Consider the following 15,638-nt stretch of genomic DNA (forward strand, 5'->3'; position numbering starts at 1 on the left):
ATAACTGTTCTCCAGTAGCTTTCTCTCAGTCACCTCCTGACACCACTATTTCATCTGTTCACAGCCCTTGGAGCAGTTTCTGGCTGGGCAGGTTTGTCCCACCCAGGCTGAACAGGACATTCAGGTCTCCAGAAGGAACTGGCGTGTCTCTGGCAGCAGGAGCATCCTGGGCCTCTGAGGAAAGGCTGCACAGTGCAGGATGGAGCTGTGGAAGGCAAAATCTGTACAGAGAGGAAAGAGCTCTGCCGTGGTGTCCTGGGGCTGAAGTGTGGTGTATCCTGTGTGTATCCAGTGATGGATTGCACACCTGAGTCACTGCAGAATTCCTCCTTCTGACACGGCCTCCTGCTGATACAGGTGCCTTGGCTGGCCTCCCATTTGCTGTTTGCTCTTTCCCTCCCTGAATTTGCCCCACAGTTTGACACCTCTGTACACAGGGAGTGCAGCTCATTGTGCAGCCTGAAACACCTGGAGCATTTTTCATGGGTATAAAAAGGCCTGGCTGCTCCCAAGAGCTGCAAGCGCTCCCAGGCCAGAACTTCCGTCCTCCAAAACACTTCTGAGGAGTTCCACAAAATTTGGAGGGAATGAGAAAGAAAGAGAATGGAAGGAAAGCTCTGAGTATCCCCGAGTGTGTTAGGGAAGAGCTCACAGTAACAAAAGTTTTTGAAAATCCATCTTGGATAATAGAGGACCTGAAAATTTTAGAAATAACATTTTCATGACTCTCAAAGACCAGAAGACTAAATGATTCTGTTTCTTCTCTTTGCTTCTCTCTTTCAGTAGCAATCAAAGGACTCAGTGTGTAATCAGACACTTGTTTCTGCTCACTCCCCAGGTACTCAGGGATGTCACTGCTTCTCTCTGCTACAGGTGCAGCCATGGCTGCTTCAGGAGTATTCTTGTGTCTGTAGAAAACCCCTCTCAGACACAGCACGTTCTCTGCTAGCCCAAATGGAACCGAGAGTAAAGACAGAAAGAGTGAAAACTTCCTTTCTGAAAGAACTTTTCTCAAGAGGAATGAGGGAAACAGAGGGGTGGAACGTGAAGGTCCACACACATTGCTCACCGTTCGGGCTCCTTACAATCTCTGTTATCAGGCTGAATCACCTTGTTAAAACAAGGCTTTGTGTGACTCCGCTCTGACCGCGGCGCTGACCGCAGTGGGTGCGCTCCTAACCCCTTCGTTTCCACCTAGGTAAACTCTAACAGGTTTAGGAACGCTCCCCTCGGGAGGGAGACGCCTCCTCCAAATCCCACCTTTTGCTTCTAGGCGCGGAGCTCCGGGGGAGGGGATGGCCTGTGCGGAGGTGCTGGGGGAGGCCACAGCTCCACAGCCGCTGACCAATGGGGGAAGCGCCGTGTTGGCACAAGGCTTAGGGCCGATAAATTCCATGGGTCTCAGATAACACATTCTGGAGACAACTCCCATTGTCACCGGCATAAAAGCGGAGCGGTGGGGGAGCAGGGCACTCTCCTGCCTGGGGATCACGAATCACCGAGGTGCAGCTTAGCTCGGGTCCTTGCTCTTCCTCCCCATGGCCAGTTACAGCTTCAGGCAGAGCAGCTCCTCTGTGGTGGGGGGTCCCGGCGCCTCCTCCCTCCGCTTCGGGGGCAGCTTCAGGGCCCCCAGCATCCACGGGGGATCTGGGGGCAGAGGAGTGTCCGTGTCCTCTGCCAGGTTTGTCTCCTCCGGCCTGGGGAGCGGCCTGGGGGGCGGCTATGGTGGAGGCAGCTTCAGCAGCAGCTTTGGCTATGGGGGTGGCCTGGGCGATGGGCTCCTGTCCGGGAATGAAAAGGCGACCATGCAAAGCCTGAACGATCGCCTGGCCTCCTACCTGGAGAAGGTGCGTGCCCTCGAAGAGGCAAACTCCGACCTTGAAACCAAAATCCGAAACTGGTACCAGAAACAGGGACCAAGCCCAGCTCGGGACTACAGTGCTTATTTCAAGACTATTGAGGACCTTCGAGACAAGGTAGGTGTTAATATTTATCAAAAGTCATCTTAGATTTCCACTTACAAAGGAAGTATGAAAATCCAAAAATATCCTTAAGGAACCCCTAGAAAGCATTGCAGGTCATGGGAGGGAGATGAGATTAAGTGCAAGGAATGGGTGGGGGGTTAAAGTCAATGTCAAAATGGAATTATCTACTTTTTTAAATGCTGGCCAAGAGGAGGTACAAACCAGTCAGTGGGGGATGCCCAAGTACTGAAGTTTGATAATGTTTGCTTTTAACAAAGCTTATGTTTATACACCTGCTGGTCATGCACACACGTATGACCAGTTAATGTATGTATGGGCTTGTATAAACGGATATGTAATGAGAGCCAAGCAGTGACAGCAGCCTGTCTGTCTGCAACCTCTCACCTGCCATAGAGCTTGAAAACCCTCAGAGGCCCAGACACACTGCTTAAAAAATGGAAATAAAAACGGGTTTAGAGTAATTTCTTTTTCACATTTCCTATTCTTAGCCTTGGAATTAAGTGAACTGAAACATTTGGCGTAGGAAAAAAGGAAACAGCAGACATGAAGTAATCAATCCCATATATAAATGCAGGATTTGCCCCAAGAGCCCATGGGTACCCGATAACAGATTGCTGAGGTGATACACACCCTGCATAACACAGGGAGTAGCTGATTAACTATGTAAATAAAAGAAAGAAAACTTGAGGTTTAGTTTTCTGAGTTCAGCCTGGAGTTCATGACCGCTCCCACGCAGGTTGCTTCTCCTTGCTGCAACCCATCCTGATTTAGAACCTGAGCTCTGCTGATGGCAGAACTGGCAATGGGATTTCCTCCTGTTAGTATTTTTTTCCTTTCTTTCTTTTGCTTCCCCTAGTTAGGGGTGGGAAACCATACAGCTGGTCTGTGGAGGACCTTTTGAGTTTTAGAAGTTTGAGTTTAGGCATAGAAGACATTCTTTCCAGGTAAAACTGATCAGAGATTCCTTTAAATAAAATTTCCTTCAGAGGCTTTCATGATGCATTAAAATAATCAATAAACACTATCCTGGGTATTCTAGGAAATAAAAATGTGATCAAAAATGGTCTCTCAAAGTCCTGTCCCTCTCAACCAGCACATAGTTTTGTCTTACTGTGGAACTTTTACCTAAAGCCACTTCATACACCAGACTCGAGGATGTGTCCAAACCAGAATCCTGGCAGAAGCATGTGATAAATCTGTGTTTGCTGTAGATCATCGATCCTTCCCTTGTTTGCTGTAAATCATTGATCCTTCTCTACACCTCTATTTGCTGTAGCTACAGGTGGAATAGACTCTTCACTCTTATCTGTACAGCAGGGAAAGCTGATAACAGTTGTTTCAGCCTCACTAATGAGCTCTCATTGTTTGCAGATCCTTGATGCCACCATTGATAACGCCAGGATTGTGCTGCAGATTGACAATGCCAGGCTGGCTGCTGATGACTTCAAAACCAAGTGAGTAATTTCTGAGAAGGAAAAGATCTCATGAGTAGGCAAAAATCCTTGTTGAGCTAAAGGGCAGTGAAAGAGGAAGGGGATGCCCCTAAAACCCCTGTATGAATATTGGTTTGATCCTAGGCATGCAGTTCAACCCTTCACGTCCTTGCTAAGAACACCAGTGAAAATTTTGCATACTGTGGAGAAAGGTTTAATGCTTGATGACATTTGCTACACCATAAATCCTACAAACCCAGATACATTCAATAGTGTGTTTCTTGTGGGCTGGGTGATCACTGAACCTGAATGGGTTTGTTTTGTTTTTTTAAGGTTTGAGACGGAGCAAGGTCTGCGCATGGGCGTGGAGGCCGACATCAACGGCCTGCGCCGCGTCCTGGACGAGCTGACCCTGTCCAGAGCTGACCTGGAGCTGCAGATTGAAGGACTAAAGGAGGAACTGGCCTACCTAAAGAAAAACCATGAGGAGGTAAACCCCAGGAAACATGTTTGAAAGTGGCAGTAGAAGAACAGCCTGTGGAGATGTGGAGTCCTTCAGGAATGCCCTGGGCTCTCCAACAGTCAGGGAAAAATTCCTGTGTAGGATCTCTCCAGCCAGTATCTCAGGAGGGTCAGTCAGCCTTAGCCCTTGAAGAACGGACAGAAGGTTCATGATGTTTTCAATTTACAATTGTATCCTCTTTTGTCTCCTCTGTCTTTCCTCACAGGAGCTGAGTGCCCTGAGAGGGCAAGTAGCTGGCCAAGTCAGCGTTGAGCTGGACTCTGCTCCAGGCATTGACCTGTCCAAGATCCTGGCAGATATGAGGGACCAGTATGAACAGATGGCTGAGAAGAACAGGAAGGATGCTGAGGCCTGGTTCCACAGCAAGGTATTGTACAAACACTATATTGTACAAACACTAACCAAAAATATCCACGAAAGAAACCACTATTAAAACACACAGAAAAATGCTGTGACAGCCTTACACCCCCCACATTTCTCACGTAGCATTTTCCCTGTCTCAGACTGAAGAGCTGAACCGTGAGGTCGCCGTTAACACCGAACAACTGCAGAGCAGCAAGTCCGAGGTCACCGACCTGCGGCGCACCCTGCAGGGGCTGGAGATCGAGCTGCAGTCCCAGCTCAGCATGGTACGTCACAATTGGCACTGCCTGACAGCCCCCCACTGAAAAGGGCCCGATTTCCCTCCCTACACAGAGTCCTGCAGCGGCAGCAACCTTTCCTGTGTGTGTTGCCCTGACAGAAAGCGGCGCTGGAAGGCACCTTGGCCGACACAGAAGCGCGGTACGGGGCGCAGCTGGCGCAGATCCAGGCGCTGGTTGGCAGCATCGAGGCACAGCTGGCAGAGCTCCGGGCCGACATGGAGCGCCAGAACACCGAATACAAGATCCTCATGGATATCAAGACCCGGCTGGAGCAGGAGATCGCTACGTACCGACAGCTCCTGGAAGGGCAGGAGTCCCAGTAAGAGCCCTTTGCTCGGCCTCATGAGTCTGAGCGTGTCGTGGTGCTCATTTGGCACAGCACCTTGGTTAACACAGTACTCCTGGGGTTCTACAACTTTTAACAAACTAATTTTTCTGGAGCTGTAACATTTTAGAAATGTTACAGTTGCTGTTTACATGAAGTGAGACCTCAAAGAGTTTCTAAACAGGAAGGGGAACTGACAAGCAGCACAGTAGATTAATTGCAATTAGCAGTTGAAGTGATCAGCTGCATCACAGTCAGGAAAAGTACAGTTAATAATGTTTTACAGAATATAAAAATTAATACCAAATTCCCATAAACTCCCTGTTACCAGGTAGAGAACTTTTACCCAACAGGAATCAGTGTGGGAGGAAATACTGGGAAGAGCAGTGAAGGCAGTCACTGAGTGACTCCCACATGGCAGTTCAGGCTCACCTCACACAGCCCCAAGGAAGAAAAAAATCAGGCAGGGGTTGAAAGGTTTTGGTTTGCTCTGTTACTTCTTTTCCATAATGTCTTTTCCCAATGCAGTTTAAAAGCGTATTTCCCACCAAATTCCCTGTCCTTTGCTGAGAAGGAGCACAGGGAGATGGGCGTCTCTTCCCTGACTGCACACAGTGCACCTGATTGATAGACAATTTGCTTTCATCCATCCTCATCTCATGCAGCATTTGATGTATTAACTCTCCTTTCAATTGTTCTCTTTGTTCCACAGGATGTTTGGCTCCCTTTCAGGAACTGCTGGTAAGAATCCTTTCTCTTTCAGAAGAAGTTTTGTTTTCTAAAATCACATAACTGATAGTCGTGTCTGTTCTAGAGATTGGGGCCTGCAAAATTTATCACAGAAAAAAAGTAACAAATTATGTCTCTGGTTAGAATGGAACAAATTTCAGCAATTAAAATATGTCAGATATCAGAAAAACATCTCAGACTCTGCTACAGTAAAGGCTAAGTAAAGCACAAAACACTTCATCATTTCCCCAGATGAGAGGACACAGGAATTGAAGCTTGGCCAGCTCAGGGGAATTGCAGGAACATGCCAGTAAAACCTGCCTTGAGCTGTTAGAGGTCAGCAGTGTCATAAAAGGGATGAGTCAAATCCAGGCGATGGAGAGGAAAAGTTCTGAGAGAAGGGAATGGGAGATGAGGCCCAGCCAAGCTCAGCACCCATCACAGAGTGGGCTGTGTGAGCTGGGTTAAATGAGTGCTGTTCTTTCTCTCCATGTCACTGCAGATAAAAGAGACAAGCACTGAAGGCCCTTCAAAGGTCATCTGCCATCTGAGAAAAAGCAAACAACACATGGATTGAGATGGAGAAATCACTCTGAGCTGCTGGAAATGACTGTTGAAGCACAGAAGGTTCTTGGCTACACAAAGTTTAGGCAGATTCATTCACTTAGTGATGATTAAGATGCAAATTGGGTCAGCTTTGCAATTACTCCTAGGTTTTGCATGTATTGAGTTGCTGCATCTACTCAAATAAAGATGATATTCTTGCAATCTTTGCTTCTTTGGAGTTACTGTGATAATTCACTGGAGTTTGGCTTTACTCAGACAGGAATTAGCCAGCCAGCCTCTCTGAGAGTGCTCACAGGGTGGGGAGCTTGGGCTCCATCCTGATTCTTGCTGGCTCCTCTTGTTTGGAATACAGAGGCACTGGCATCCCCAGCTCCTCAGAGGGGGACACCAGAGTGACCTGGGATTCTCACTGTGATGCTGAGCAGGGGCACTGGGATGGGAGGTGGTTCTGGAGACAGCAGGAGCTGGGAGATGATTCATAGGGTAAAATACAAAGTAAAATACTGGCTCGTAGATAATTCCTGCAGGAGCACACGGGGGTGAGCTGCAGTTGGGAGAATTCTTCACTTCCATTGTCCTTTCACACAGAGCTTACAAACCATTAGCACCAATTTCAGCCCACCTACCTCCCATGCCATTGCAAGGATATCATCCCAGCTGAAATTCCAAGTAGAATCACTTTTAGTTCCAACACCCAGAAGTTACTCATTTTATTTGCTACCAAACTGACCGGCAAGGAAACTTCAGGGATTGTGCTAAAAGCAAACCATGGCTCCAGCCCAGCCAGCACCTTCCCAGCTCCTGCTGTAACCAAACTGAGGCACAGTTTGCTCCACAGCTGGGGGGGGATGAAAACAGGGATATGCCCAGACTGAAAGTATCCCAACACTGCTCTCCCCCAGAGTTTACAGTCTTGTGTTTTAGGGAGACGTGATAAAATCCTTGAGTGCTTCTCTCCTTGGCCCTGGGAAACGTCCATGATCCCTTGTTCACAGCAGATTAATGGCTCAGAGCACCCCAAGCTCTGGACCTCCTCTCTCAAGGTGGGGCAATCCTCTCCAATCCAAAGGTGCTGGTGCCTGGGCTTGGTTCGGCAGTGACTCAGGTGACCTGTCAACATCAGCTGTCACTACTGACACGACAATCCCTGCTCAGCCTCTGGAATGAAGTACGGTGGCATTAAGCAGTGGCTTCACTTTGACAGGGGAAAACTGTGGCAGGAGAGGAGAACAGTGAAAAAGACACAGAGAAAGGGACAAGATGGGGAGAACAGGGGGAAAGATGGGCAGAATCAAAGGGAACAGTGGCCCAAGAGGCACAGGGGGCAGGGGATCCTTCAGGAGCTCCCCCATTTCTCGGGGGTTCACTTCTGGAAGAGGCAGGAGGAGAAGATCTCGTGCATTCAGTACAGGCAGATGCTGAGTGCAGACACATTAACACATAACACCAAACTTATTCCCTACAACACTGAGACCTGGAAAGCTCCCTACATGAAAGAACAAACAGCTCCAGATTTGTTTTTTAATCTTAACAAACCCCATTCCCTGACAGCAATTTCTTGTGACAAAACCAGTCAGGGTGGGAGCTCACTGCTGCAGATTTCTGGTATTGTCCAGCTGCAAATGTGCAAGTCTGACAAGAAATTCTCATGCTCCAAGATTACAAGCTATAAAAATCCTGAATTCTTGCTTTTATAGCTTAGATCTATTTTTATTTTATAATTTTATTTTATAGTTTTATTAATTTTTTCCTCTATCTGTAAGGCAGTGAAGGATTGCTGGTAAAATGTTTGATATAAATCACTCAGCCACTATAATTTTAGCATCTGGTTCAGGGGAAAAAAAGTGTTTTCTAAAGGCATGTCATGTCTCCTCTGAGTGATGGTTTTATCACTCATAGAGTGATCACTGAGATGACAAACAAGCTGCTGCTTGACTGGAACTTGCTGTCCTGAGAGGAGGGGCTGGAGTGTGTCAGCTCCATTAATCCCCCAGCAGAGGTAACAAAAGAGTTTGTGCAGCACAGACATGTCAGGGAATGTCTTCCAGGAAAGCTCTGTGGAAGATGACAAACCGAGGAGCTCAGGTACCACAGGAACAATTCTGAGACTGTGCAAAGGATGAGTCCATGTGTCATTGGATAAAAACCTCTGAGCAAAGGTAGTGAGACCAGAATAAAGGCATAACCTTGAAAGAGCCTTTCTTTTTATTTCTTTTTTTTTTTTAAATTTTAATATTTCAGTAAGTGATTGGCTTCTATTTCCCTGTACAGACTGTAAGGAGAAAATGCTGTAGAAATCATGGTCTAAATTATGTTATGGGGCATGATCTGTATTAGCTGCTTGATTTATTTTGTCTCCCAATGGTAAATATTCAACAGAAAGGAACAGTTTTTTATCTGCTACCTGGTTTTTGTAAGTGTTCATCTGACACTGATCCAGCCTGGGGCATGTCAGAAAGCAGCAAAGTGTGTTTCACCATTGACTTTCCAAAGGAGTTATCACACCTGAGTGAAAGAAGACTCAATGAAAACTCCCCAAAGTTTCCTACTAAATTTTGTGGTGTTTTGTTGCTTGGGGTTTTTTAATGGAATATGATTTTCTTATTGTGGGCTCTCTCAGTTGAACAGCCCCTGGCAGTGCTCACGCTTTGGGGCATTGATTACAGGAGCCTTTAAGACAAATTTTTATCTTCAGGAGGGCTTGTCTGAACGTGTTTCATGAGCCACCAACCCTTGGAGACACGGGGATCTGGCAAGGTACACAGACCATTCATCTGCCCAGCAGCAAAACTGAAGGGCTGTGGCAAAGGGCCAGGTTCAGTTTGAAACATGTTTCCAGAGCGGTGACACCCACCCGTGTGCTCTGCTCAGCCTGCAGAGTGGCCGTGCCCAGAGCCAGCCTGCAGGGGCACATCACAGCTGGACTCTGCCATTTCTTCCCTCCTGAGTGAAAATGCTGTGCATTCCCCGTGCTGCACTAAAATCTCAGCTGGAAATGTCAGAAACCCCCTCGGTTTACTCCAACAACTCCTGTAAACCTTGGCTTATCCAAAATCCCCATCCTGAGTTCTAAGCTCAGTTTCTGTACTGCCAAAGAATGCTAAAAACAGTGCTCTTCTCATGATGCTTTTAGCAAACATATCAGTTTTCATCTTTCAGCTTTATTTGAGGTCCCTGTGTTGTGCAGAGAACGAGGTGCTCTGCAAACTGCACAGTCCCCAGAGCCCGTCCCCAGCAGGGCACACGGCAGCTCCTGCTGCCTCACACACTGCCCAAATCTGCCCTCCCTGCAGGGCTGCAGGGCTGAGTTCCTGCATTTCACTGGCAATTTATTAGCTCAGTCATGGATTTCTGTTTCAGACTCTTGCTTTAAATGAAAGATTAAGGTGCCTCTTCTGAGTGTTTCTCAAGCCCTACTTTCAAATACTACTCCATTTCCTCGTGCACACTGGCATTAAACACATGCATTGCTACCAGGACAGTGTTATCTTAAACCCATTCTCTTTACATTTTCCAAAGTAACAGGACCTTAGTCCTCCCACATTTACTCTTTTAACTGAGTTGTTTCAATCTGTTTTACCTTTCTGGACTATTTCACAATTATTAATAAATTTACTGTTTCCGCTCTCCCTTGCACACCGATGGATGCTGACTGTTCCTCACACAGTGCCATGAATAAATACTTTTGTAACAAAAATTCAGACTCCAAAATCTAAATATTAGTTCCAAGAAAAAAATCAAGAATAAGAACATTTCTAATTCAACTCCAAAATTTTAAAGATAAAAAATGTAGATGAAAAAGAAGGAATAATGGTGAGATGAAGAGATGATTGCACATTTTTCAATGAAAGAAGAATTTTACTTAAGCCTCATTTTTAGAAAAAGTTGATTTTCTCAAGGTAGCCATGGCAAGCATTGTAAATAGGCAAGTGGGTGGGGCTGAACTCACTTTGTTTTTCCATTCTTAAATGTCAGAGAAGTAAACTCCAAGTTTCAGAACTATAGCCTGAAGAAAAAACATCATCTGATTCATGCCTTTTGTTTAATTAAAAAAAGAAACCCCAAGCCCAAGCCCCTGCGATGTGCTGCCAGCACTGCTTGTCAGGAATGTCATCACAGTTGGCCTCACCTCTAGGGAGGAGAATTTTGGAGGGAGGGCTGCAGTGGGGTTTGTCTCCAACATGAGGATATAAAAGAGGCAGCAGGGCAGTGAGGGAGCAGGCTGTCCTCTCTTGCCAGGGTGCATAACTGACCTTTGCTCCTTCTCTTGCTTCAGCCATGGCCACTTCCTACATGAGCTCTTCCTCCACCTACGGGGGTGGCTTTGGGGGCAGCAGCTCTCGCCTGTCCTCGGTGCGCGCCGGAGGCACCTGCCGGGCCCCGAGCATCCACGGCGGCTCCGGCGGCCGCGGCGTCTCCATCTCCTCGGCCAGGTACGTCTCCTCTTCAGGAGGAGGCTGTGGCATTGGCGGGGGCTATGGAGGAGGCTTTGGAGGGGGAGCAGTCTGTGGCTTCGGAGGGGGCTCCGGCTTCGGAGGGGGCTCCTGCTTCGGAGGGGGCGCTGGCTTTGGAGGCGGCGCTGGCTTTGGTGGAGGATTTGACCTTGGTGGTGGCTTTGGTGGCGGCGATGGCCTCCTCTCTGGCAATGAGAAGATAACCATGCAGAACCTGAATGACCGGCTGGCTTCGTACCTGGACAAAGTGCGAGCCCTGGAAGAGGCCAATTCGGATTTAGAAGTGAAAATCCGAGACTGGTACCAGAAACAAGCTCCCACCAGCCCTGCCCGTGACTACAGCAATTATTACAAGATAATTGAAGATCTCCGAGACAAGGTATGACATTCATGTGTAGAGGAGTTATAAGAAGGCAAGAGAATTATGGAACTGCATGTTCCATGTCTTTAACATAATTACAAAAGAAGTAGTGAATTCCTCATCCCAAATTCATTGATGTCCTGAGCATTCTAGCAGAATAGTCTCTTCTCAATTTAAATCCCAAGTATCTTATCCTGACAATGTGATGTGTGTTGAAATTAAAATGATTGCAGTAAAAGTTAGCAAAATGTGTTTAGAATTATCAATATATTTATTCAGGAATCAAATAGTAAAGAATGTGACAAGTAGGCCTCAAAGGCTGGAAAGATCATTCACCTGCCTACAGATAAGATCAGGTGTTGTACAAACACATGCTCCTATTATGGTTCTAATCCATGTTGCACAGAGTATCACAGCCCTCTGGTTTGCTCATGAAATGTGGATCAGATATTTTACCATTATTCACAGGAATTTTTCTCCATGTTTCTAATTGCCAGATCCTTGCTGCTACCATTGACAATTCCCGGGTCATTTTGGAGATTGACAACGCCAGGCTGGCTGCTGATGACTTCAGACTGAAGTAAGTTCACCTGGAGCTCATTTGTCTTCACTCTACTTGTCTTCACTCTCTCCAAGCAGTTTTTCCTTCAGTAACTTCAGATACAAACCATCCTGGCAGGCAGAATCCATTGAGACAGGACCAATTCAGAATAGAAGCCTGACAGAACACAGCATTCAGATCACTGAGCTGTTTGCATGATCAGTTACAGCCCATGTCTTCATTTCTTTGTGATACTCAAATATTTTTAGTAGCCTGAATCAGGGGAAAGAAGGCAGGAATAGGTGAGATTTTCACTTAGGAGGAACTGAGTGGCAGGAAGAGATTGCTGTGGGGCTTCAGCATTTCTCTGCTGGAGTCTGAAGTTTAGAGTAAGGTGGGGCTTTTCCAGCTCCCAGGCTCAGCAGCACATCAGATGATAAAGGTCCACGTGCAGCTGCCTTCCCTGCAGCAATGCACCTGCAGGTTTCTATTTTCCCTCCTGTGTCCTTGGCAGCCCTGCCCCACCTGTGCTTTCCTGCACAAATCTGGGAGGACACTGCAAAACTCCTGTCCTGTGTGACAGTGTTTCTATTGATGCTGATAACCAGTATTAGGTTGTGCAAGGTGAAATGTCATGTCCTCCTCAGGAACAAAATCATACAGCATTGTCTGTGCTTCCTTATGCTATATTGGAAAAAAAAAGCTTTATTGCTTTTACACCTCTAAATCTGTATGTTTTCATCTACAGTCCACTGTTCCTCCTATATGTTATCATTTTATAGCTCTACTGAATACAAACTCGGACGTGTTGCAGTGCTTGTGTCTTTTGTGAACTGCAGGTATGAGAACGAGCTGTTCCTGCGCCAGAGCGTGGAGTCCGACATCAACGGCCTGCGCCGCGTCCTGGACGAGCTCACCCTGTCCAGAGCTGACCTGGAGATGCAGATTGAGACACTGAAAGAGGAGCTGGCTTATCTGAAGAAGAACCATGAAGAGGTGAGAGTCCTGGCAGTGCAGGGAGATCACTCCCCTTTGGAATTTATCTCTTATAAATGAACAATACATGTAAATTACATGTAGATACGTGTGTCCTGTGTGAGGACGCCAAGATAGAGCTGTTGCAATGAGAAAGAAAATGTGATAAATGTTTTATGTGAGTTCCATCTGCGATATTTGATAGCACAGGTACTGTGTACCACAGCAGGGATTGCTGGGGGCAGGAGCAGTGTGAGAGGAGAGAGCCTGATCTTTTTGTGTCCTCTCTTTGCTGTTCATGCAGGAAATGAAAGAGTACTCCAACCAGCTGAGTGGAACAGTCAACGTGGAAATGGATGCAGCTCCTGGCATTGACCTGACCAGAGTTCTTGCTGAGATGAGGGAGCAGTATGAAGCTCTGGCTGAGAAGAACCGTAAGGATGCTGAGGCCTGGTTCTTCACTCAGGTACGGTCACACCAATGAACAGCACAGCACTGCCTCAGCATTACCGCCCTGGCAGGTCCCTACCTCCCTCAAAATGACTGATTTTTAATACATTTGTATGTGATTTTACAGTTGTTTTTCCTTTCAGACTGAGGAGCTGAACCGTGAAGTTGCCACCCACAACCAGCAGATACAGACCAGCAAGTCAGAGATCACGGAACTGCGCCGCAACCTGCAGAGCCTGGAGATCGAGCTCCAGTCGCAGCTGAGCATGGTACAGCACTGCCTCACACTGTCCCTTCCTCCCTCGCTGTCTCACCTCTCCTCAACTCCCCCTCCGTGGGCCAAACTTCCTTCTAACCTGTTGTGACATTGCTGTGCTTCAGAAAGCTGGGCTGGAGGCCAACCTGCGGGACACGGAGGGCCGGTACTGCGCGCAGCTGGCTCAGATCCAGGCCCTCATCAGCAGCGTGGAGGAGCAGCTGAGCGAGCTGCGCTGCGACATGGAGCGCCAGAACCAGGAGTACAAAATGCTCATGGACATCAAGAGTCGCCTGGAGCAGGAGATCGCCACGTACCGCCAGCTGCTGGAGGGCCAGGATGCACAGTATGTCACTCTGTCCCCGTGCTGATGAGCAGAGAAGGGAACAGCACTCTGTGGCTGCCAGGGGGACTCGGCAGTGCTGTCACACTCCCTGCACACGCAGCCTTTGGAGCACTGGCAAAGTCCCTGGTACTGCCATAACTCCAGCTAAATCTGCACATGTGTGGTGTGGAGGATTTGAAAATATAAATGCCACTATTTTGACCATGATGAATTATAAAAGGCACCAGGCCCTATATATATGTCTCACTTAATCCTCTGATTGCACTGGAATTAGAACCTTCATCCTGAGACAACCTATAAAAACCTGCTCCCAGTGTTTCTTTAGCTCCTGTTTTTTTTCTATTTGTGCCCAGAGGTGAAAATTAATACTCATCCTCACACACCAGTATCCCCAGCAAGAAAAGAGCCTGGAACAGACTCCAGCTTACTTCAGTAAAATCTGCATTTTCATGCCTACTTCTCATATCTGATCTATACATGGAATCACTTTTGATTTCTGAGGAGGAATCAGCTCCTTATATAGTATCTAGAAGAGGCATTTTGAGGAGAGGAGCAGTATAAGGAGACACCTCAGGACAAGGAACTGGTCTGACCACTGTTCCCATTCCCTTTCAAGTACATAGGGGAGGATTTCAAAGCTGCAAGCACCTTAACACCACCTCTAGTAACAACACACCTCAGAACCAGCCATTGAGAGCAGCTGTGTGAAATCCTGGCTGTCCACACAAATTCCTAAATGGTTCAGTGATTTCAGGGGACAAGGTCAGGAATGGTCATTAATCAAATATTTCTTTTTTACAGGTTGTCAGGACTGAACCCCAAGGATGGTAAGAAACATTTTTATTTAATGAGGGGCTGAAATGAACAGGCAAAATAGGATTAAATAAACCTTTTAGCCTTGGATTTCTTGTTACTACCACAGATTCCATTCTCCCCACAATGAGCGTGTACTGTATCATGTAGAGACAAAAATATAATACTTTATTTTATGTGCATTTTTGAAACCAGTAGATTTCCAAAATGATTGCATGAACTGCTCATGGGATTCTAAAATACCCAGATATCCTGAAGATTCATTCCTCTGCTGATTCACATAACATACAAGATGCTTCCAACTCCATATCTGATGTGCACTCCCAAGGTTTTCTGGATGAGAACCAGGAGGGAAAGCAGATAAGATGTAAAGGCAGCTCTGCCTTTGATATGGGAAAGATCTTGTGAGGAAACAAACAAACACAACCTCGTGGTTCAGCTCCTCAGGGTCTTGGCAGTGCCTTAGTGGTTTTATTGTTCCCTATTTAATTTTTTTATTCCTCCTACAACAGCATTTGGGAGCAGCACAAGAGGTCGCTCTGGCACGGACGATGATGGAAAACCTGTTTCTACCCGTGACAGGAGATACCCATAAAGAAATACCAAATCTCCACGTGGACCCAGTGCAGCCTCCACACTGGCTAATGCTGAGATAAAGAGCCTTTCACTTCCCCAAATCACAAGAATGTATCCAAGAATGTCTTTCCTTAGATTTGCTCTGCCTTTGTACATGAGCACTGGCTCGCTGGGTCAGAGATGCCAAAGCCTGTTTTCTGCTGGTGCTCTATTGTGTCCTAACAATAAAGTTTCTGTTCTGCTTCTGCAAATAAATCCAGTCTAATGGTGTTTTTTGAAGCCACTGTGCCACACACAGCCCACAGGCCCTCCCAGCATGGGCTGCTGGAACCCAGCCAGGGGATACTCTGGGAATAACAACAGCAATAACAATAATAACCTTAAAAATAATAATAAAGATAGTGATGAATGGACAGATAAAGTGCCACTACAGTCTGCCAGCCATCTGGAGCTGGTATCAGTGAAAAACAGAGAAGATAGCATAAAAAATCCTTAAGATCTTTGTTCTCAATTCCAAGGGCACAACAGGGTTACAATTCATGCACAAATAAAATGCATCTCTGAAAAAAATGCATATATTTGTGTTCCTACACTGCCTGCAGCACCAAGCAAATTCCCTCAGCTCCTAAGGAAGCAGCAGGCACAGTCCAGGTGAAACAA

The 15,638-nt window shown here is 46.7% G+C and overlaps 2 protein-coding genes across 2 annotated transcripts; both read left to right on the forward strand.

Moving 5' to 3' along the window:
• The first annotated feature begins 1,365 nt into the window (after positions 1 to 1,365).
• Positions 1,366 to 6,407, forward strand: LOC135286770 (keratin, type I cytoskeletal 19). Its single transcript, XM_064399990.1, has 8 exons — positions 1,366 to 1,976; positions 3,357 to 3,439; positions 3,752 to 3,908; positions 4,147 to 4,308; positions 4,445 to 4,570; positions 4,684 to 4,904; positions 5,623 to 5,651; positions 6,142 to 6,407. The coding sequence occupies exons 1-8, from the start codon at positions 1,539 to 1,541 to the stop codon at positions 6,159 to 6,161; spliced, it is 1,236 nt and encodes a 411-aa protein (XP_064256060.1). The 5' UTR covers positions 1,366 to 1,538; the 3' UTR covers positions 6,162 to 6,407.
• A 3,829-nt stretch (positions 6,408 to 10,236) lies between these two features.
• Positions 10,237 to 15,229, forward strand: LOC135286759 (keratin, type I cytoskeletal 15-like). The gene is made up of 8 exons (XM_064399976.1): positions 10,237 to 11,039; positions 11,519 to 11,601; positions 12,402 to 12,558; positions 12,842 to 13,003; positions 13,131 to 13,256; positions 13,369 to 13,589; positions 14,391 to 14,416; positions 14,915 to 15,229. The coding sequence occupies exons 1-8, from the start codon at positions 10,485 to 10,487 to the stop codon at positions 14,995 to 14,997; spliced, it is 1,413 nt and encodes a 470-aa protein (XP_064256046.1). The 5' UTR covers positions 10,237 to 10,484; the 3' UTR covers positions 14,998 to 15,229.
• Positions 15,230 to 15,638: the final 409 nt, after the last annotated feature.

This window comes from Passer domesticus, chromosome 27 (assembly GCF_036417665.1).
Source record: "Passer domesticus isolate bPasDom1 chromosome 27, bPasDom1.hap1, whole genome shotgun sequence".
In the NCBI taxonomy this organism is placed as follows: domain Eukaryota; kingdom Metazoa; phylum Chordata; class Aves; order Passeriformes; family Passeridae; genus Passer; species Passer domesticus.